Source organism: Cibotium barometz, chromosome 39 (genome assembly GCF_041138505.1).
Source record: "Cibotium barometz isolate CiBa-2024 chromosome 39, ASM4113850v1, whole genome shotgun sequence".
In the NCBI taxonomy this organism is placed as follows: Eukaryota; Viridiplantae; Streptophyta; class Polypodiopsida; order Cyatheales; family Cibotiaceae; genus Cibotium; species Cibotium barometz.
Window position 1 is genome coordinate 35325503 of NC_141084.1, and position 24445 is coordinate 35349947.

The 24445-nt window shown below is 48.8% G+C and overlaps 1 protein-coding gene across 1 annotated transcript in view; it reads right to left on the reverse strand.

Moving 5' to 3' along the window:
- Positions 1-24445, reverse strand: part of LOC147616027 (histone-lysine N-methyltransferase ATX5-like) — a 92614-nt gene that overhangs the window by 32913 nt on the left and 35256 nt on the right. Inside the window, exons 7-13 of the mRNA XM_086778669.1 lie at positions 9771-9859; positions 9486-9578; positions 9185-9323; positions 8995-9100; positions 8551-8650; positions 8263-8387; positions 7999-8144 (exon numbers count right to left, since the gene is read on the reverse strand). Of these exons, the coding sequence (XP_086634795.1) occupies positions 7999-8144; positions 8263-8387; positions 8551-8650; positions 8995-9100; positions 9185-9323; positions 9486-9578; positions 9771-9859 (798 nt within the window). The remainder of the gene's footprint in view (positions 1-7998; positions 8145-8262; positions 8388-8550; positions 8651-8994; positions 9101-9184; positions 9324-9485; positions 9579-9770; positions 9860-24445) is intronic.

The window sequence follows — 24445 nt, forward strand, 5'->3', positions numbered from 1 at the left end:
TCTCTAGCTATGGGTCAATAGTCTTTGTAAAAAGCAAGGATTTGAAGCGTGGTATACGTCGATATGTACAAAATGTACAAAAAAGTCTTGAGGAGTGTGGTCTTTTGGAGAAAAATGAGTTTATTTCAGGTGTGCTTGACGAGGTGTCATTTGTGGATACTATGGGTGAGCTTTTTGCCATGGAAAGCGCATGCTTACAGGGTGGGAATGAGATGGTAAAAGTGTCATCTGTGGGGATGTATGATATAATCCGGGAATTTGAGGGAATGGAATGTAAAAACATGTATTGTGAGATGGATGCTCGTGTTGATACAAAGTATAAAACGGTTGCAAAGAAGGTGAAACCAGTTGCCTTGCCCCTGCCACCACCAGAAAGCAAGGAGAAGATAGATGAAGCCTCTATGCAACCGAATCTCAGAGATCCGAAGAAAATTGGGCATAAGTTTACACAGGAAACCCTAAAAGAGCTGAAGATCGGTGACAAGGATTTCCTGTTACCAGTTGAAAAGGAATGCTTTGAGGAGATGCTTGTAAAACATGGGAAGGCCTTTGCTTTTCAGCCGCATGAGATAGGCTGTGTTGATCCAAGCGTAATAGCGCCAATGGTGATCTTCACTGTTCCACATGTGCCCTGGAACCTGCGCGACCGATTCCAGTACCAAAAGCTCTCTTGCCAAAGCTGATGGAATTACTAAAAGAAAAGATCAGGATGGGAATTTTGGAGCCATCATGCGCTCCATACTCCAACAGATGGTTTACCGTGCCAAAGAAAAATGGAGCATTGCGCTTCATTCAAGACATGCAACCTGGAAACAAGGTCACAATCAGGAATATGGGAACAGGTCCGATTGTGGACGAGTTTGCATAAGCATTTGCAGGGAAAGCTATATGGGTGATCTGTATTCGGGATATGATCAGTTCCAGCTGGATATACAAAGCAGGGACATGACCACAATGAAAACTCCTTTGGGTTTGGTAAGGATGTGCACCTTACCACAGGGAGCCACCAACTCAGTGGCGCATATGATGAATGGAATGAATAAAGTCTTACGAGACTTCATACCACAAATAACTATGCCTTTTCTGGATGATGTGCCCATAAAAGGCTGTGATGAAAAAGATAAAGATGGGGATTTGGATTCGAAAGGGTGCCGCAAGTTTGTGGCAAATCATATAAAAGATTGTGATAAAATTCTATCCAGGCTTGAAGAGGTGAATCTTACTTTGTCTAGATTGAAATCAGTGTTTGGGGTTGGTGAAGTACTAATCGTGGGGCATCTTTGTAGTACTAATGGGCGCAGACCTTGTCCAGCCAAGATAGATGCGATACAAAGAATGAAAGAGATATGCATTAATGTTACAGAGGTGAGGAGATTTCTTGATGCATGTGTCTTTTATGTTATATGGATCCCACATTATGCACATGTAGCAGATCCTCTCTACCAACTTTTGAGGAAAAATCAGAGATTTTTATGGAGTGCTGCACATATTAAAGCTATGCGGAAGCTGAAATGTCTGCTCCAATCATCACCTACTCTAAGGAAGGTAGATTATGAGTGTGGCAGGCCTGTGATTGTAACAGTTGATACTACTCCTACTGGGATAGGATGGGCAGTAGGGCAAGATGATGAGGATGATCACAGGTATGTAATCAGGTTTGGAGCAAAGGTACTAAGCATTCGCCAACGAAATTATCCGCAGATCAAGAGGGAGTTATTGGGAGTAGTCACTGCTCTAAAATGTGAAAAAGAATATCTTATTGGAGCATCCGTGCTTGTGGAAACTGACTGCTTGCCACTCCTTGGAATGATTGCAAGCTGCATCACTCCAGATATCGCTATGCTCAGGTGGATTGCCTATATCAAGTCACTAAATCCTGAGTTTGAGCATATAGCAGGAAAGGACAACCCAGTCGCAGATATGCTATCAAGAGCCAGGTATGAAGATGAAGAAGGGATGATTAGTGACATTGATGATGTAGGCACAAAGTTCTATACTACTGCACATGCAAAAGGGGACCATGCTTGCTTATCAAATGCACTTGAGTCTTTTACTGAGGAAATGTATGAAGGAGATTGGTTGCTTATTGGCCAATACTTGAGTACCTTGACAAGGCAGGAAAATTGGTCTGACTTAGAATTCAAGAGGATCCGCAGAAAGGCATATGGGTATTTTCTAAAGAATGGGTACCTGTGGAAGCATCCTAAGCAGAGGAATGCTATGCCACAGAGAGTTATATGTGATAAAGAGACTCAAGGGAAGCTCATGAAAGAATTCCATGAGAGTCTCTGGGCTGGACATCGAAGTGTGTGGGCCACCTTTACCAAAATAAAGAAAAGATATTGGTGGAAAGGAATGTACAAGGATGTATCCCAATATGTGGAAACATGCATGGTATGTCAAATGTACTCGAATGTGCGACATCGTGATGGCCTGCAACCAACCTACCCACCTGCCATGCACTATAAATGGGTAGCGGATGTAGTTACAATGCCCTTGGGAATCTGGCAGATGTGATACGTAGTACTTGCAAGAGAAGACCTGACAAATCAGGTGGAAGGGCGTGCTCTTAGAACAAAGAGCACGGAAACAATATGCAAATTTCTCTTGGAAGATGTGATTTGCCGGTATGGTTGTGTTGGGAAAATAACAGCTGACAGGGGTGAGCTAGATGCTGAAGAAGCAAGGGAATTCTTTTCTAGAATTGGCATCAAATTGGCCCTAACATGTGCTTACAACCCTGAGGGCAATGGTAAAAGCGAGCGAGGACATCCTCCAATCATTAAAGCTTTGGCTAAGGCATGCAGAGGAAGAATGCGGGAGTGGCCAAGGCTGCTACCATATGCTTTATGGGCTGACCGTACAACTCATAGCTCAGTGACAGGATACATGCCTGCAGAATTAATGTATGGTCAGAAGCTGGTAATGCCAGTTGAAGAAGTAGTCCCAACTTGGAATGTATTACCCTGGGTGGAAGAATTGAATAGGGAAGACCTCCTTGCATTGCGAATGAGGCAGTTGGAGAGAAGGCCTGAAGATGTAGAGCTTGCTAACGCTCGTTTGAAAGATGCAAGGTTGAAAAATAAAGAAAGATTTGATAGAAGACACAGACTCCGGCCAAAACCCATTGAAGAAGGTGATTGGGTCCTAATGTATGATAGTAGTCTTGACAACCAGTTCACTGTGCAAAGGAAGTTTGCAAAAAGATGGTTTGGCCCTTACATTGTCAAGCATGTGCATGGAAATGCCACGTATACCCTCTGTGAGCTTGATGGAACAGAGATAAAGAATCTTGTAGCAGGCAAAAGGATCAAGATGTTTAAAAGAAGGCATAACAGTGATCCTTTTGATTCACAGGAGACTTAAGATGAGAGGCTTGATACTGATAGCATGGATATGGTTGAAGAGGAAGAGGATGATCTTCCTGGTAATGTAGAAGATGAAGACAACATCCAGATATATGTGGATCTTAATGATGACTTGGCACATACCGGAGGATGTGCAGGTTTAGAAGGGGTGGATGTCGTGCCATGGCACGTCTATGGTGTGAAACCATGCATGTGAGGCCATTAAATACAAATTCAGATGCATGGGATTAAGTGCCATGACTTGAGTCATTATATGATGCCCATGTACATATGTTCATATTGTAAATGAGGTTCAATAAGACGAGCTGAAGCTGAGCTAGGTCTCGAAGCCTCAGTACATGAGTGTGGTGTGAATCGTGGAGTTTTTATGCTTATGGTGAACCTTGGGGGCTAGTAGAAGTCCCTGTGCCTTTGTACATAGGTTTGGATTTTGCTTGAGTATTTAACAGCTTTTCTTGGCCCCACGAGATGGTAAAATGCTCAGAAATCATGCTTGAGATGATAGTGGCATTTGATTGAGGTTCAAAATGGCATGGATATGGCCATGGTCATGACTACATGGTGACGGAGACATGTGAAAGAGGATGTCAAGAATCTTTGGTCAATGCGTGGGAATTACCCCTTGTGAGTCTTGGTGTAAATAAGCCCAAAAAAAATGTTGATGCTTATCAACCTTAAGAAATGGAGAAAATGAAGGGGGCGCAGCCTGATCGAATTAGGGGGCGTAGCCTGATCGAATTAGGAAGGCAAAATTATAGCTGCAAAAGCGTCGAATCCCCGATTTGCCCGCGGGATTCTGAAATAACCAGAGTCGGCGCATTGAAATTTGGGGGGAGGGGAGTGCAGAAGGGAACCAGAATATAAAATTTGCAGAGAATATAGTTTTGGGAATAGATGTTCTGTTCAAGGCTTGTAGGGATTGGTTTTACTCAGAATTGAAAACCTAATATTATAAGCACATCTTGAAAAATTTGCATGCTGGAAGTTCTGCAGAGATGAAACCACCGAGAACTGCATGTAGAGGAAGATCAGCACCTTCGAGGAGCATGCTGTAGAGGTGAAGAAGGCTTGGTGTAATTATGGTGGCTATCTCATGAAATGGAGCGGCTGTTCGTGCTGAGTAAGGGAGTACAGCTCTTCAAAATGGCTCTTCAGAATACCAAGGGGTGTGATGGTATGCACTGCCAACAAAGAGGAAGAATTTTGCATATGGGGACGTAAGTGCAGGTTTATAGAGGCTCATAGAGGCTGATTTTGTGGGTTATCAGTATACAAGGATGTCTATAATGATACTTGGCTGGCCCAAGGTGGAAATTGTTACTGCAAGGATCATAGGAACACAATACCATGTGGAGTTGGGTTTTGGAACCATATGATGGTTGGCCATGAGTCTTGGATGTATATGCCATGAGTTGATTTTCTGGAGTGCAAAAACCTATGAGATGTTTTTCTGGGGTTTGATGTTTTGAGTTTTATGACAGCTTCTGCTGGTGGTGCCCCTTGAAGAGATATATATTCTGTTTCCTTGCTGGGATTTGAAACGACTCTCACAGCCAGAAGTCTCGCACTTGCCCAGCGATACCGCACACGTCACGACAGCGTTCACGTGCACTGCAAGTAAGTTTTGATTCTTTGCAAAACTTTATCTTTGGTACTGCAGGAAGGGCGATTGGTTGTGCTAACACTGTGTGTACTGCAAAGAGGTCTTACAAGTGCTATTGGGTATATGTATGCAAATTGAGGTCACTGGTTGCGATAGTTTGGGTGTACTATAGTACCGCTAGAGAGAATACAGCAGTTTGTGCAAGACAAACAAGAGTGCTGTTTTTGGTGAGTTTGTGTTGCAGACAAGATGTCGAATAATGGAATTAACCAGATTGTTGCAGAGAAGCTTAACAAGAACAACTTCCATGCTGGAGGTTTAGATTGACAAATTTTCTAATGGGAAAAGACTCTTGGGACCACATTAAAAGTGAACATTGAGGAGGCACCACAGATACCGGAGATTAATCCAACTGCTGTAGATGTAAAAGAATACAAGGATTGGAATCAAAGAGCAAGGAAAGTTATGCATTGGCTTTCTATTAGCATACAAGACACCATGATTGGGCAAATATAGGATGCCAAGTCACCCAAGGAGGCATGGAACACCTTAGTGAAGTTATATGAAACTTACACCAAGGCACGAAAGATTCAGTTGAAGAATGACCTTCATACTGTGGAGAAGAAAAATATGTTTGTGAATGATTATGCCTGTGCTACGTGGTCTCGGGCCACAATACAAGGCATTCAAGACGTCTATTCAAACTCGAAAGAACATTCCTAACTTTACAAATTTAATATCAATGCTAATCATTAAAGAAAAGAGTTTGGGTAAAGACCAGTCTTCACAAAACAAAGGCAATTCGGAGCAACACGCCTTCTACACAAGTGTAGGTAAAGGAAGAGGTAAAGGCCGAGGCCGTGGCCAAGGTGGTAGCCGAACAGGTAATCAAAATTATGGTCAACAACAACAACAGTCCCATGAATCACAACAACAACACACAGGTGAAAAAGGCCAGTTTAGAGGTGAAAGAGGCCAGTTTAGAGGCAGGGGAAGTCAAAGAGGTCATAGTAATTGGCAAAGGCAACATAATAATACACGAGGTTGTTTTTACTGTGTTAAGCTTGGAATGTGCAGGCAGATTACTATAAGAAGCAGAATGACATGCAAAATGAAAAAGTGCAGTAAAATAACTATGCATCCTCTAGCAGAAATAATGAGGATAATGAGAGGTTGTTTGTTGTGCAACATGTAGTTAATGTTGTGTCTGGAAATGATGTAGCAACATGTAAGGATGATGTATAGTATGTTGATTCAGGTGCTTCGAACCACATGACAAGTCATGGTGAGTGGTTCAAGGAAATGAAGAGTCTTGAAAGACTAGATTTTGTTGAAACAGGGGATGACACTGCTCATCGATTGTCCATGTTTGAGATGTGCCATTGTCTATACATGATGGTAAGGTGAAGTACCTTGCAGATATACTTCATGTTCCGAACATTACAAAGAATCTGGTTTAAGTTGGCCACATGATTGAGCGCAACGCTTGCAGGTGCGGTTTAACCCTGATGGTTGTTATGTAGAAGACTCTAAAGATAAGTGCAGGTTGGTTGTAAAAGGGAACAAAGTGAGCAGAATGTTTACACTGAATGTAAATATGTCTGAAGTGAGTACTGCAATGTTTGCAAATGGATCAAGAGTTGTTGCAGATACAGACATTTGGCATAAGAGAATCGGGCATGTAAATGTGCAAAGAATGACGTCTATGCAAACTAAAGAAATCATGACACGGCTGCCTAAGTTTAAAGTTGATGGTATGCAGAAAGTATGTGAAGTATGTCAATTTGTAAAGCAGACAAAGCATGTGTTCCCACATGATACAAATGTAAGCAAGAATGTACTAGATGTGGTGCATTCAGATGTATGGAGTCCTGCGAAAACTACATCTATGGATGGCTGCAGATACTATGTAACATTCATTGATGACCACACGAGAAAAGTGTGGATGTATTTCATGAAGGAGAAGACTGAAGTTTTCACTCATTTTAAGAATTTCAAAGTGATGGCTAAAGAGGAAAGCATGTGAAGTGCCTAAGATCAGATGGAGGGAGTGAATACTTCTCCAATGAGTTCCCTGATTTCTTGCGGAAGAATGGCATTCAAAGACAGTTTACATGTAGATACACTCCGTAGCAAAATGAAGTTGATGAGCATTGATGACAGAAAAGAATATGCTGTATAGCTATTAGGCTGAAGCTGTTTCTACAGTAGTTTATATCATGAACAAGACTCCTACTGTAGTCATACATGATGTGACGCCAGATAGAAAATTTAGTTGCAAGAAACTTGATTTGTCTCACTTGAAATTTTTTTGATATATTGCCTATGTGCATGTGCTAGATGAGTTGCGTACAAAGCTGGATCCAAAGGCAAAAAAATGTGTGTTTATTGGATATTCCCTTGAGCAAAAAGGGATATAGATGCTATAACCCTACTACACGTGAGTCGAGGGTAAGCAGAGATGATATGTTTGATGAAATGAGTAGCTGGTATGCTGTTGAAAAAGATGTCGTTGTTTGGGGTTGATGTAATTAGAAATGTGAGTGCACAAAATGCAAGTCAGCAATCACAGTCATTGAGTGGACCTGGAGAGTCCTCTGATCTTGAGCATTTGGCTTTAAGGTAGGCAGAACCATACAGGTGATTGCAACCTCAGAGCGTGATTATGTCTGATGTTCAATTCACACAGGAACCCCAGAGCCGCTTCCACCTCATCCAGATCCATAGGCAGAAAACATGTGTGATGGCCAAAGGATTCACACGATGTAGTTGCTAAGGCCACAAGGAATCGGTCTCCATGATGCAGGAACACACGAGACTGACCAGACCTCTCATAGCACTGACACTACATGGATCAATGAAGGAAGAGCCAAGGCAATGGTCGTTCACTTGAAGCAATCGGAAGTGATTGAAATTCTAGAACTGTTCAAGAATAGACTACCATGAAGCTGAGTCGGATCGCATTTGTTTGTGAGAAAGATGCATTAAAACAAAACAATCGGAAAATGTAAACCTGTGAAGTCCAACCTGGCGGAATCGAGCAAAATCAATTTCTGTCAGACCATCTGCAGGCTCCATTTTCAACACGCTCTGGAAAGACATTTCTTGGATGAACCAGGCACAGTAGACATGAACCCAAAGACCCTGGATAGTAGAAGGCTTTAATGCACCACCTGATGCATGAGAGCAAGATAGCTGTCTTTTACCTTTGAAATTCTCTTCCAAAAAAACAATGAAAGGTGAAAAAAGTAGTCTTATAGACAAAAGTGAAATAGTGAGCCCTTGTAGCACCTTTGACGGGGCAAAGGCAGCATTCACGTTCAACCTCAGGGTTCTCACAAGCTCGGCATACGAAGGAGCTGCTTATTTCAGAGGCTCGCACCCCATAGCAATCTTCATGAACAGCTATTTGGCACCTGTACAGCATCAGCAAACATAAATTCTCAAGACATGAAGAAACCACGGGAGATCATAACATCTGCACAGCATCAACATACACACATTCTCAAGACATCAAATCTTGGGAATCAATAACAATTTAATGATGTGCAAAACACAGCAGATTTTGCAGACAGATACCTGTCGCAGACAAGAATTTTGTTGTAATCGTAATCCTCCACCCAACGGCAAACTGCACACCTTTCTGGTGTCCACTTCACAAGTACCGGCTCATATGCACCTGAGCACAATATATAGATTCAATCCATCTACATGGTAGGGAAATCCTAGAAGAAAGGTGCACCCAAGCAGACTGCTTCACTTATGGGTCTGTGCAAAACTCTTGTAAAATAATACCGGGTTTTCTTTCCGGACTCCTGCTTAAAACCTATGCAAAACTATTTGTCAGGGAACAGAAGTTCCTCATTATCTACTAGATAAGAAACTAGGTTCATTGTTAACAAGGTTTTGCCTTTTCCTGCCTTTCCTGTGTGGCAGAAAAGGCATGATTTTATTGAAGAAGAAAGTAACTCTATGAAGGATAGAAAGCTCTTCAATGAAAGAGGGGGATTCTTAACACGGTACCACGTAAGCATGCACTCAGATCCCATTTGTGTTGCCGTGATGGAATGCGTATTTCAGATCCCCCGTAAGCAAGACGTCCTGCACCCTTCTTCATCATGTATTGTATCTATCAACACAATCACATGCACAGTTTTCAGTACATTGCAGGGTTTAGCATAAGACTATAATATTCAGAGATTTTTTTGCTTACCCATGACAAGAGAGTCCTCTTGGAGTTTTTCAGCTTAATGCTCTCCTTCCACTTCTTTTTCTTGCTGCCGGTATGTCTTTCCCATTTGGATGGGCCCATCATTTTCCCATCCTTACATTCAACACACTTACATAGAACTCTGCCAATGAGACATGTCATCAGTCAATACCAAACCTATACACAGGCGCTTGTACATGCATAGACCTTGCACCATGCAAAATGCACCAGAAGCAGCATAAGAAACCCAAAAATGCGTCCTAAGTCTTTACATAAAATAGGTGCTTTCTTCTCTTATACTTACTGATGCAGCTTTGGAAGATATTCTGCCTCTTTGCCATAGCAGACCACAGTGATGGAATCCGGAACGATGGGAATTCTTGCTTTAGCCTCCACACTGATACACACAGGTTGAGCGTCAACAACTGTGTGTCTAAAAGCAGCTTAGTCTGCTCTAGTGATTGAAAGCAGCGTGTACAAAGAAACCATAGCAGAAACTACCAATGAAAGCAACAGAACAAGATAATGGAGCCTATAAGTGATTAGACATGAGTCATGTGCACAATCTGCCATAGCTATGAATCCTTACTTGTCAAGTATTTTTGGCTTTACTGGAGCTTCAACGCCATGATGGTTCTTGCAATCAGGACAGTAATATTCTGCTCCATTTCCCAAATCCTGCATAAATTAACAGGCCAAGGCAGGTGATACATAAAATGATGCCACATGCAATGTGCTAGACAGAGAAAATAGGGGTGTGACTAAGAATGATTAATAGTGTTTTTTCCAAGGAAATGAACTTTTTTTTTTCTGGTAAAAAGATCCTTCTATTAGTTATATGAAAACCAGCCAGTAGGCTGAATTACAGAGACAGAACCTCTGAAAGAGTACAAAAAACCCAGGGGAGGATTGGCCCCTCCATGGCTGGCCGCTCTCAGAGGGAAACTACCTCGTACAAAAGAGGGGGGGGGGGGGGGGGGGGGGGGGGGGGGTGGTGAATAGCCAAACTGGTGGCCTGAAGTGCCAAGTGGGGTCTCCTCCACTGTCCGAGAGGAAGGGACCCTGCTGCCAAATGCATAGGAAGGCCTCTCGATGTTTCCACATGCAGTCGGAACCTCCCTATAGCTTCCCCCACTGGCTGCCAGAGGGCATGAAAAATATTTGATCTGTCCATGTCATAGATGGACACCGCTAGGGGTGAGGGTGCCCTCAATGGTCTTGCTGCAGCGTGCCCGCCAAGTGTGGGATGCTGCTATGCTGTTGATGATCTCCCATCTCTGACAAGTGCCAGAGGACCATGCCTCCCCTGGAGAGCCCGGGGTGGGAATAGACTCTATCCTGCAGTGTGAGCCTGAGGGCTTGGACATCAGCTGTCTCCTCATATGGAGGGCGGGCCCTGACTCTGTTACCCAGGCGGCTGCCCCCCAGGTGATGATGCGGGAGGCAGCCCTAGAGGTGGTGAATAGCCGAAGAATCCTCTGCCATACCAGCTGCGCTTCGGGGCAGTCCCAGATGCAATGTCGCTGCGACTCCTGCGGGTGGCTGCATCTCATGCACTATGCTGGACAACCACCAACGGCCAGCCATGTGCCCACTGCTAAACTCCTATGAGCCGCCTGCCAGAGAAACAGAGTGACCTTTCGAGGGCGGAAGCTATCCCAAAGTCGCTTCCAATAGTCTCTGAGGAAGCTAGGTGAGATGTCATGGGATGACCAGTGATCTGCCAAAGCGGGTGTACTGTCAATCCCATGCATCTGTATCTGATGTGGCCTAGCCTCGCCGTAGTGAAAAAAGGGGGTGGTAGGGCTCTTGGGGATTAAAGGGTCTGTCCACCCCACTGAATCCGCATCAAGGGTTGGCTCTCCTAAAGCCAGAGTCTCCAGGACCTGTCTAGGGCTACCTGCGATGGAGGGGGGTCGATGTTCCATTGGTGCTCCTGGAAGCCAATGATCCAGACCCTCTGAAGTGAGCCATCACTGATGTCCTCTGCTTGGGAGAGGATCAAACGCCCATGGCATCCGAATGAGAAGATGAGAGCTAGACCCTCATCTAATCCTAAAACTACCAAAAGGGATGTTGTGGCGCATGAGAGCTCCCAGCCACAAGGGAAGGGGGGGCAGCCAATCTGGGGGGATGGCTGAGTCAATGGTGAGGACTATCTGCTCTATGCCTCGGATCTCAGCAAGCTACCTATCCTAAGCCTCTTGGGGAAGCCACCTGAAGCTAGTCCACTCGCCCAGAGACTAGGCAGGGGCCCAGTCAATGGTGAGGACTATCTGCTCTACTTCTCGGATCTCAGCAAGCCGTCTATCTTAAGCCTCTTGGGGAAGCCACCTGAAGCTACTCCACTCGCCTAGAGACTAGGCAGGGCCCCAGGCTATGTGAGAACCTGTGCCCAAGGGCTGCCCACTGGGCATCCTGAAGAGGCGGTTCCAAATCAACGGATGGCGGAATCGCTCCCTCGTCTGAGGCCAGGGGGGGCTGCTGAAGGGCTTGCTTGATGTGACCCCAAGCTCTGATCAAACTGGCTGCAAATCTGTCCTCAAAAGAGGTGCACACGCCTCAGGATCGGGCCTCCGTGAAAATCCATCGTACATTGGAAGTCCATGGACCACCAAGTGAGGGGGTCAGCTGCGATCCAGTCCATCAGAAAAGCCTTCCAGGGCTCACCTCCTAGTAAAGGCCCTTAACGATCAACTTGCCCAGCAAGGCTCTGCTTTGCACAGCTGAGCCTATGATGCCCAATTCACCACCGGTCTGTGGCTGAGTAATTGCCCTCCAAGCCACCTTGGCCCAAGCCGGCAAGCCGGCCCTCAGTCCCAGCCCCTAGAAAATTTTTGATTAGACGTCGAACCTGACCTAGGCATGGAGAATGCCCAGTAAGATGTAACGTACCACATGGTGACGACGAGGAGCACATGGTTGGCCACAATCATGCGGCCGGCGAGGGGGAGGTAGGTAGTGCTCCAATACAAAAGCTTCTTTTGAATTGGCCAGGTACAGCAATTGATCCGGAACTTCTTATGGGCCGGAAGTGATGGGAGGCCAGCCAAGGCCAAGGTGGCATGGCAAGTGATCATTCAGCCAGGAAGCAGAGGGGGGCTTGGCCTCATCGATCCTGCTATTCAGAGCCATGCCCTGCTGGGCAAGTTGATTGTCAGAGGACTCCTTCCCGGTGGTGAGACCTGGAAGGATTTCTTATTGGCCCGGATTTCAGCCTACACTCCGAGCCTTGGGGGCCCGTGGCCACAGAGTACCCGATGGATCTTCACAGAGATGCGAGCCCGTGGTTTTAGCCTAGCTTTTGAGGAAAGATCTGCAGCCAGTTTACTTTGGGCTTGGAATCATCTCAGGCCAGCCCTCAGACAGATAGTACCAGTTGCCTCAGAGGGGCGGCTTCAGCAACCTTTGGTCTAGAACCCCCTGATCCGTTTACCCAGTGGCCACATGTTAGGGGCCCGCCGACTGCATGTATCTTGGGGAGCCTTAAGCATGGAACCAGCCAAGTCTCTTAGAGATTGGATTGCACACAGGCAGTTACCCCTGGAGGAGTAGAAGAGAGGCCTGACAAGGATCCAGGGTCGAGATAGGCTCAACATCGACATTGACTCAGCTATCCCTCAGGAGTGGCAGATGCCTATTCCAGACCCGAACCCCCCCCCCCCCCCAGTGTGGCTAGGAGTGTTTACCAGACACAATATCCTCGTGGCGGTCCATGGAGCAGATGAGGACAGTGGGCTGCTCATTTTTTCTATTGGTTCCCAGGGCAGATTAGAGAGATCAAGGCCTCCATTGGAGGACTTCAAAGGCTGCACCTTGCAAAGGGTGAGGATGATGCAAAGGGTGAGGGTAATTGGTTTTCGGGCACAGGAATGGCACATAGATCCAGCACCGGCCAAGGTGGCCAAGGAGAGACTATGGCGGCTATGGATTTGGGAGTGCCGACCTCTCACGCGGTTGTAGTGGGACCCGGGAGAGTGGACTTGGCATGATCTTGCGGATTGGGAGGAGACTCTGGATGCCCCCTTCTTTGCATATACAGGGCAGCTAGGCCGCAGGATCTAGATTCCTGAGATAGATGGCACACCGACAGCAGTAGCACATTGGCAGTCACAGGGCCTATCACAGCACATTGGCAGTCACAGGGCCTATCACAGCACTTCCTTTTAAATTTTTGGAAGAGGCTTTGGGACAGCTTTCGGCCGAGAAAGATCACACTCTTTCTTTGGTTGATGGCACACAGGGGTTTGGCGGTCGGTACTTGGCTAGTAGTTGGAGGTCGGTCAGCGGCTTGTCCGCGGTGCGGCCACCATCAGGAGTCTTAGCGACATTGCCTTTGGGATTTCCCGAAGGCTCAGCAGATTTGGCAACGGATTCTCCGCATCTTCGCTATGGAGAGGGCATCGACCCTGAACATCACTTGGCTGGAGCAATCAGGGCTTATGAGGAGGATGGGGGAGGACTAGCCCTTTAGGTCTCTCACCATCATATTGCAGCAGGACCAATCACAACCCTTCCTACAAGTGACTGGCGGCCAGGCTCATGCCAGAGATGGAAGATTTGCAGTAGCATCGTAGCCTGGCACATCTGGTGTGCTAGATGCAGTGAGGCATCCACACTCTGCCGGCTGAGACCATTAGGAGCATATGGCTTGATATCGTTCACACCCTCCGCGCTCAGTGGGAGAAGTTACAGGGAGGTTTTGACCGCATGCGGAAGTGGTGGGAAGCCTTCTTGAGACTTTGGAGGCCTAGCCCTTTCCTCACAGATAGAGGCGGTAACCCCATTTGGGATTACAGACCACTTGTGTGGTTGTTCCCCCCCCCTCCCCTTGTATGAGATAGCCTTCTCCTCAGAGAGGCCAGCCAGAGGAAAAGCATCTCTTCCCCTTATGATCACTTGTTTCCCACCCTTCCAGTTTGTATTTAGCCCTTTGTGCTTGTACTTAGCCCTTTGTGGCTGTTTTTCTTTAACTAATTGAAGGATCTTTTTCCCAGGAAAAAAAAAAAGCTTCCTTTGAATGCTCAAAAGAAGGGGGGCTAGCTCTGCTGCTAGGCTGAAATGTCAATCCCAACCTGGCACCCAAGGTATCTGATCGGGGTGCCCTACGGATCCACTGGAAAGACTCAAGTGGGCGCCAGGGGTGGGTGAAGGACCTACCCAAAAACCCCAAAACTTGTGCAAGTTGATCTAAGCTCCGGAGGCTAAGAAAAAAAGTCTCAATGCCAAGGGCAGATCTTTGGAGATTCCCCTCCTCTCTAGAGAGGTAGACGGCTATGTCATCTGCGAACTCCAAGTCGAGAGGTCCTCCTGGGATTTGATGGGGAGGCAGAGCCCCTAGAGTCACGTTTCCTACGCGGAGAGAAAACTGGTCATAACCTCAGCTACGAAGAGGAAGAGGAAAGGGGCAAGGGGGCATCCCTGTCAGACTGATCTAGAAATCGGAAACCTTTCCCTGTTGGCCTCCTAGATGAGGACTTGGCTATGAGCTGCCGAATAAAGGGAGGAGACACCTCTGATTCATTCTGTTGGAGAGCGCATCCTAAGCATGGTTCCCTCCAAGAAATCCCAATCGACTCTATCATAGGCCTTCTCTTAAAGTCCAGAAGTAGCATTACCATGTTCACCCTATGAGACCGGTGCCATGAATCAGGTCAGGGAGATGAGGCTGTAGGCATCGGCTGATGGCTTTGATGGAGGAATTTGTAAGCATTTCCTAAGAGGGTGATGGGGCGCCATTGACGAATCTCCAAACAGTCACCACCCTCCTCCAGAATCAAGTGAATCAGCCTGTCAGCGAGTCTCTACGGCATGTGTCCTGAGGCCATTATCTCATTGAAGGCAGCCATGAAACCACCTTCCATGACCTCTCAGTGGGGCGCAGAAAAAGAGAGACCAGCAGGCCATCCTCACCTGGACACGTGCCCCGCCGAAGAGCACGAAGTGAATCTTGCAGGCCATGAGAGAGAAGGGAGAGCGCAAGAGGGCCTGGAGGGCAGGGGGCACCACCTCCCGCATATGCTGCCAAACTCTCTCCCTTGCCGCCTCCACCTGCCGGGTGAGGGCATCTGCCTTGTGGTTATGGCCCGAACTTGGGGGAGATCTGCTGAGTCCAATAGGAGGCCCTGGCATGGTACCGATACTCCACCCTCTGCTCGATCAATCGGATCTCTGTGCGGGAGGCCTCCACCTGGCATTCTACCCACGGGCTATCTAGGGTCTCTCTTGAAGCTGCTAGAGGGATGCAAAGCCCCTGCAGAGGCTCCTCTCCTACTCTCTTAACATGGTGAGTCTATCCTATGCTACACTCTGTAAAAGAGTGCTGATCTCCTGCAATCCATAGTCAAGCGATGTGGCCGCCTCTCCCAGCCTAAAAGCAAGGGACTCCCAAATCTCCTTGACTCCTCTCATGATCTTTGGGCCCTAGGCCAAGTAATCAGGGATGCGAACACTCTGCTGACGCTCTATCTCCATCTGTCCTCCAGAAGCAAGACAACTGGCAAGTGGTCTCATGGCGTGGTGCCTACGAGAATACCAATCAAACCACCTCTGTTGCACACCCACTCATCCACATAAAATCTATCAATGTGCGAGAGGTTTGCTCCCTGAATCCTCTAGTCTAATCTGGAAAAATGAAGGCTCCCCAACATACGGCCAAACTTGGGTAAGTGTCATAGATCCTGGCCCCTCATGGAGAGGACCAGCTCCTCCCAGACTGTGTATTCTCTCCCTGTGATAGTATCTGAGCCTCCCCCCATCCTGTCCTCCAACATGTTAAAAGTCTCCACCTGAGCACCAAAAATCTGCCTGGGGAAGGGCCTGTCACATTTGGTTCTAGAACTTAGTCTGCCCCGCCACGCTGTTGGGGGCATAAATGTTGAGGAAACCCACACAGTCTTCTTCAACCCTGACTATAATCCACTGTGCTCTCCCCTGCACAACGGTACCAGAATCAAGCACCCACCGAAGTAACTGCTCACTGACCGAGATGCAAACCCCTCCTTGGTTCCCCTCAGGGCCGAGGGCAGGGGACCAGAGAGTATGGCTACAAGATCTTCCTGCACTTGCGGGTGCGCCCTGTCAGGAGGTGATGTTCCTGTAGGAACAAGAGATCGATTGGGCCTCCTACACAAGCTCTCTGAAGCTCCTTAAGGAGGACCCCTCTTCGGCAATAAAAGCGGGGGGGGGGGGGGGGGGGGGGGGGGGGAGGGGGGGGATCCAGGAGACAATCCACATAACTAAGGATGGGAGGAGTGAGACCTCAAGACACCCTTAGCACGGAGGGTCTTCGGAGTTGGTTTTGAGGGGGAGTAATCACAATCAGAACGGGGCCAGATGCAGGCCAGGTGATCCTAATCCTGCCCTCCATAACGCTCCACTCTGCTCTGGCCCTACAGTATGCCTGCTCTATGCTCCATCCGTTGCAGTAGGGGCCTCAAAGGGACAGCCACGTGGAGGAACACATACAAAATCATCTCTAAGCTCGGGGCATCAATGTCTCCATCCTTATATCTGAGGCAGGATCCTGCTAGCTCAATGCTGGCCACGGCCCAAAAATGGCTGACAATGTCAACAAGATACCTATCTCCCAGGTGCTGAGCAAGGGAGACTGCCTAACAGTGGATAGCAGCAGAGGCCAACTTCATAGTCCCATTCCCTATTTGGAGTGACAAAGGGGGAAAGAGAGGACCACCGCTCCACTACCCCAGCTGTGTGGTGAAAGACCACACAAACTCGGAGGTCTCTGAGAACTCTCCCGCCTCAACCGGCAGGCATCTGAGAAGACCATAGTCCATCATCTCCACGGGATCTGAAAACTAATTAATCCATCGCCTAGCCGGGCTCTCGAGGGGGTTGGGAGCAGCGGAGGAGAGGGAGAGGGGGGGAGGCCTCTGGCTCTGAGAACTCGAAGGACGAGTGAAAATCAGTAGGAAATCTCCTGGACAACGGGAGGAGTCACCACATCATCCATCTCCTCGTCAGGAACTCAATGCTCATAACGGTTTCCGGTGGGACCTGTTGCCTCGGGGGGGGGGGGGGGGGGGGGGGGGGGGGGGGGGGGGGGGGGGGGGGAGGGGGGGGCTGGGGAGGCACCTGCCTCTGGCATTTTGGTTTGGCAGCGCTCCAAAGGAGGCAGGCGGCGGTGCTGCCTAGGGTGACGGATTGGCTGCCAATGGCTAGCGCCCTCCTCGTGCTGAGCCTGGGAGGGAGGTTGGGCGAGGGGCTCGGCTGGTCAGGAACCTCCACCTGCGGACTCAGGTCTTACATCTCCTGCTCTTGCCAAGCGCTTTTGCTGAGAGGGGGGAGGGGTGGGTGGGGAGGCTTGGTGTCGAGGGCAGGACCAAGCAAGGTGGACCATGTGCCTGCAGATGAAGCACTAGTGGGGACGACCATCGTACTCTACCCGCTGAAGAATCGTTATCGCCCTGGAGACGGGGGAATGCGCGGGGGATCCTTCAGGGTGGCAATGCAAACTCTCATGGACGGGATACCCGCTGCCCTCACCACCACTGACGCGGCCATCTGCGGGGGCTCCAAGAACTGCCCTATCGACCGTCCAATCGATCAAATCAGTGGGTGATACTCATTTCAGAGGCCGGGGAGGCAGACCGTCGCGTGGAATCTGGATACATCTGCTGCCATGGGGCCAGATGCAGGGTTGAAGCCATGGTCCCATCTCGTGAAGAACGCCTGAGCGCTACGTATCGCGGCAGGACTCTGTTGCATCACTCTACCAGCCACTGCGGGTGAATCAAACTCCGCCTGAGAGTAGCCAAACCAAGAAAACGAATGCCGGTGGTTTCTCTGGGCTCCCCGATAAGGGCTGCCTGGTGCAGGTCCCGGATATGTATGCGTGTGGGATGGCTCCCCTACAATCTTGCAAACCAAAGAAGAGGCCGCAAGGGAGGAAAATGTCGAAGTTGAAAGCTGGAGGTCTGTCTCTAAAAAAAAGGCAAGGGGCGGCGGTCTTGGTCGGGGATAACGGAGCAGCCGTGGAGTCCTCCTAGAAGGTGAAGACCAGAGGCACCTACTCTTGCCGATGAACGGCCCGGAAGCACCAAAGCTGGGGGGCGACTGCAGAGGATGGAATGCAGCACAAGGGATGGGGAGGGCGAAAACCTGAAAGGAAAGAAGAGGCGGCAGGGGCACGAAGGACAGGACAGGAGGCGGTGCAAAGACTGGGAGCTGCGCAGGGGGGCGAATGGGGCGAACAGATGTGGGGGACTGAGGCTGAGGGGGGCCAGAGGTGAAAAACAAGCAGGAGCTGAGGCGATGGAGGGGAAGCAGAGGGCATGCCTGAGGCAAGCGCAGGCAGGCAGCAGCGCAACGGAAAGAGGGGGGACTCCAGCAAGAGGTCTACTAAGAGTTCTTCCAAGGAAATGAACTTTTATTGAGTATGGCCGAATTATGAAAATTCCAGGATAAAGTCCTGTAAAAGCCTCATACATAGTCATGTGGAAGGAAAGTTCAGAAAGTGGAAATGTCAAGGCTCTGTGACTGTATATGTGAAGAAAAGACCATGGTCCCACTCTGATGAAGGAAGCTCTCCTGGCCACTGCAGCACCAGAGGAGCCCTGAATCCTGCCCCACATGGCCGTGAGGGTGCACATAATACCCTGCCAGAATATTGAGTGTGCTGAGAGGCATAAGTATGAGTCCCATCCAGAGCCTCTGTGCATCTTGAACTCCAAATCTGCCATGCAGTAAGACTGGCAATGATCTACCAAGCGGAGTCTACAAAAGGAGAACGAGGTCTGTGAATATACACCAGTACTGCATCTAGGGTCATAGGTTGAGGGACTCTTCTGTGGATCAGAATGGCCCTGTCCAAATCTGCCCCCTCGTGTGTGCTCAACCCAAGAAACGAAACAAATTAAACATGCACACATGCATCTACTCCATGGAGCTTACCCAAGAGCGGCAGAGCAGGTCTTGGTATTCATGGGTGGTTGTGAGAGACTCTCTATTCGTGCTTGTGTCATAATGCAATTCAACATCCTTGGTGTCTGCTGAACCCAACAAACGAAACAAATTAAACATGCACACATGGAGCTTACCCGAGAGGGGCAGAGCAGGTCTTGGAATTCATGGGCAGGTAGCTGGTTTGACAGGCATGGCCTTCAGATAGACTACGTCCCCCCCCCTTGGAGTACAGCCTTGATTCACCATTTCTTGATCTCTCCCTTCTAGAGATTAACCACCTTATCGCCTCAATCCGTGAGTACCATCCAAGCTTTACAGGGTCCGTGGGATCATACAGGTCAGAAACCACCCCACCCGCGACAGGATCCTTTTGTCCCACGCACCCATGATGGCGTCACTAGTGAGCGAGTCCCTCCTGAGAGCCAAGCGCCCCCACATCCGGGGATCCAAGCCTTCGCCTATTAATTGCAGATCCAGGACATACTCCGCCGCTATGGAGAGGCCACTCCATGGGCAGGGACGCCATCGCAGCTCTACACTCGAATATGGAGGGGGATGGTACTATCATTGGATGAAGAGATCCGGGAAACATTCCCTGAGTACCTCTGGCCATCTTGCTCCAGGATTCTCAGTACCACATGTACATGGGAGCCTCACAAAGAGTACACCTCCGTGAAGAGTACACAGGTCTTCTTTTCATTTCATTTTTCAATACTTTTTGTTTCCATATTCATAGTCTACAGATGGAACTTTTGTAACTCATGTTTGTCTCATAGACCCATTGGGTCTTTTGTAGACCATAACAAAATCTTTCTTTCTCTCTCTCTCGCACAGAACTCTTTAATAGACCTCTCTTTTTTTTTAAAATGGCTGTTTATGGCTGTTTTTGAGTGTTATGGGGCTTGCTTGCTTTGGGCCTTGGCCTTGGGTGGGTGCCTTGGACTCTTTGGCCTACCTTTAAAAAGCTCTCCTCCAACCTTCTCTCCATCACAAGTTTCAAGCTCTCAAGCTCATGCTCTCAAGCTAAGCTCAACCTCTCATTGCTCTCAAGCTCTCCTCTCTTGGGCCTTGGCACTTGCAAGGTGCCCAACTCCCAAGTCTCCAAGCCATGCGGATTGCGATTGGCCAAATACGGGTTTCATCCCACTGCCTCAGAGTGGAGACAGGTAGAGCTGAGCGCATCTTCAGAGCCGGGAAGCTCATACGGACACCCAGAGAGGAGAGGATCTGCCGACTATGCCACAGAGGTTGAGACAGAGGAGCATTATATATGCCGCTGCCCAGTATACTATGAGATCCGCGGGAGGTTTCACTGTCTATTTCGTGAGGGATTCGGTCCAATCTCCAAGATCATTGACTTCCAAGACCAGCGTTGCCTAGGCCTCTTCCTGCTTGAGCTCCGCAGACACAGGGACACCTTCTTGAGAGAGCCTCGGCCCCAGCCACTCCGCCCCCTCCCTCGCCAGCCAACCATCACCAGTTTCTTCCAGACCTAGGAGGTGGAGGACACCAACATAGTGGATCTTGTGGACCCTCCACGAGCTACTCTGGACCTACCTCGCCCGAGAGGAGTTAGCTCGGACCGAGCCTCTGCACTCCATCGTGCCCGATGCCCTCGTCCCCCCCCCGTCGGCCACGATCACCTCATCAGCTCTAGATCCTGGACATGCTCCACCTTCATCGAGCTACCTTTCCACGTGACATAGCTGAGGGAGACCTCTCGGCCATACTCGTTAGCCCCATGCTTGATATTTTGGAGAGTGGTATACCATCTACTCGGAGCTCATGCTGCTCTCATGTTTCGATGTTCTTAGTATTCCATGATGAGTTTCCATGGACAATTTTGTATCACCCAAGTGAGATAGCTATGTTTATGTTTTCTTTCTGTTTTATTTTCCATTCCGTGATGAGATATGCCATGGACATTATTGTATCACTTTGGTCTTATAGGTCCATTGGGTCTTTAGTAGACGCTTAATATATCTTTCTTTCTTTCTTTCTCTCTCTCCATGGCGTGACGTTGCGCAAGCCCGGTCTCTCTCTCTTCGCACCCCCCTCCGCCCTTGCTGTGCTGCACATGTTCGTACCCACCCACCCGCGCTGTTATGCGGTGCCCGTTTGCGCCCGCGTTCCTGTGCGCACCGCCTAAGTACATTGTGTGGTCTACTGTGTGTCGGCGGCAGGCAGGCAGGCTTCAGGAGAGGGCACTCCACACTAGATCATATCTTTACACTACGGGGGATCATTGAGGAGGGGAGAGCTCACGGGCATTGGATATACTGCTGCTGTGTGGATTTCCGCAAAGCTTTTGATACCGTCCCATGGGCCAGGTTGATGAGGAGACTGCAGGATATGGGAGTGCCAGCAGAGATGCTTTGGGGGATCATTACACTCTATGAGTCAGTCCACAGGCAGAGTAGAGGCTCCAAGAGATGACTCAGAGATCATACACAGCACTATCGGGGTGAAGCAGGGCTGCCCCTTGTCTCCTACTCTATTTGGTCTATACATTGACGAGATCTCAGATTACATAGACAGACAGGGAGGACCAGGAGCACATTTGGCAGGAGTCCTCTTGTATGCAGTTAATATTGTTCTTATTTCTGATTCACCACGGGCTGCAGAGACAGTGAGGACTGGGACCTCACTGTGAACCTTGGAAAAACCAAGGTCATGATCTTTAACACCTCCTCACAGTGGATAAGTAGACCTGCAGTACAATTTACATACAGTGGAGAGCCTGTGGAGTATGTTACCTCGTATGTATACCTTGAGATCACTTTTGCTGGACCTCAGTTCTCGATGCGGAAGGCGGCCAAAGCTAGATTGATGAGGGGATATGCAGCCCTTGGCTCGCTAGATAGGCAATGCTCACAGATACAGTTTCAGGAGCCGAGGACGAAGCTTTGGCTATTTGATACTCTAGTTACACCTGCACTACTGTATGGTGCCCCCATCCGGGGCCCTAGCTTATACCACAAGAGGAGACAGAGGAGAGACTCGGCGGCCGAGATAGATACAGAGGAGGTATATGATGGGTGAAAGCCAATGGAGAGGCTCCTAGTGGCGATGATCTCACGCGTGATTAGGAGTAAGCCATCAATGCCACATGAGATTGTGCGGGCAGAGATGAGGGCTGCACCGATAGTGACAGAGGCTCTATTCCAGACAATGACATATTGGCATAGGCTATGGGAGCTTCCACTTGATAGATACCCCCAGCTAGCCCTGGAGTCCTCGAGACAGTTGACACTTGAGGGAGATACAGAGTTCACAGGTAGGCACTTAGTTTGGCATGCACGGTATGCAGATGGAGGCACTCCCCCCGTTCCAGTACAGCATAGAGGCCCCGTCATTTGTTCTCAGCCGCACAGAGCGGAATAGGGTTATCAGGAAGGACATTGTCAGACTGGATACTCATAGGACATGGAGTTCACCTAGTCATCCACTGGGGACGAAGACGGCCTTCTACAGAGATCACCTCCTATGCCTAACAAAGGATGGGTTCATCATCTGCCCATGCTACATGGACACACACCTATCCTTTGGGGTGAGATGTGCGATCGGCCAAATCCGCACATCGCCCCACCAGCTGAGAGTGGAGACTGCCAGATATGGGCCTAGGGCGGCCGCACCAGAGGACAAGATATGCCAACTCTGTCGCACGGAGCCCGAGACAGAGGATCATTACATATGCCGATGCCCTGTATACTATGAGATTTGGGGGAGGTTCCACTGCCTCTTTCGAGCTGGGTTCGGACAACTTTCCAGGATCATGGACTTCCCGGATCAGAGATTCTTGGGACTTTTTCTTCTAGATGTCCGTCGACACAGGGAGTCTTTAGTGATATCCAAATCAGCTATACTTGCTCAAGGACTAGCACAGATAGCTCTCACCGACTTCTTCCATACCCGCACTCCGAGGGCCGATCCACCCATCATACCCGGGCCACAGGCTAGTGCAGGAGCTTGGCCAAGAGGTGACTCGACAGAGCCACTAAGTTATGCAGAGCTCGACACCCCAGACCCCATGGCCCTCGCCCACGGCCACGCCACCACAAGAGGATCCGCGCAATCATCGCCCATCATCGCTGGACCTTCTGGCACCAGCTCAGTTTTACCACCTTGAGCACCATGTCACAGCGGCCCATGAGGGATTTATTAGGGTTATATGAGAGCTCTCTGCTCATGTACCTAGATCAGATTCTATAGTTCTAGACTTTTGTTATCTTTCTTTATTAGGGTTATATGAGAGCTCTCTGCTCATGTGCCTAGATCAGATTCTATAGTTCTAGACTTTTGTTATCTTTCTTTATTAGGGTTATATGAGAGCTCTCTGCACATGTACCTAGATCAGATTCTATAGTTCTAGACTTTTGTTATCTTTCTTTGTTACTATTTTGTACCCAGGATGATGAACCTCATGGATATGATGTAACCTTTTGGTCTCATAGGTCATTTTGGCCTTTTGAGGACGTTAATACAACTCGGCCCTCCATGTATGAGTATGGGGACTACAGGCGGGGGCTTCCCCAAAGGAGGATGCCATGACACTTTGCCAGATGCTAGGAGTTGACGGGATCGCCCCCCCCCTTTGCAAATACATGGAGGCCAGGAAAGGATATGACACGAGAGCGACCCCTCATCATTAGATTCCCTAATGCCACCAGCAGACAGGCCTTCTTAGACAGGCGGGCTGCCCTCAAGGGCACACAGGTGTACATGGGAGATGATCTCACTCCAGCACAGGTGGCACACCAGAGTGAGGCGATGCTGACTGTTCATGACGCCAGCAAAGCAGGCAAGTGGGCTATCTACAGAGATGGTAGAGTCATTATCACTGAGCGCCGTCCCAAATAGGGACGTGGGGTCTATGAGACCAAACACTTGGGGTTGGCAGTATGGAACTGCAATGGCATAGCAATGGCATGCTGTGGTCGAATCCAGGAGGCTTGAGGGAGATTCTCACAGGCAGGGATGTCATTTTTTATACAAAAACTCATCAGAGCCCTGAGAGGGGCGTACCATACATAGCCAGGTATGAGTGGGAGTCAGCTTTTCAAGGCGAGACCCGCACATCATGAGGAGTACGTGGCTCTGGGGGGGTAGCTGTCCTTTTTAGATCCCATCTCCGATAGATTCTCAGCATCATCCGGAAGGACGAGGATGCACAATATCTTTGGGTGCGGCTACAGCTTAGCAGTGACAGAGTCATCCACATTGCTGTGTTATTTTCCACCACGCCAACCATTATATGAGGATATCATGGAGTTCTCACAGTTGGGGGAAGTCCTCCTGCTCGGGGATTTCAACACCAGGACGGGAAGTCAGCAGGTCCCA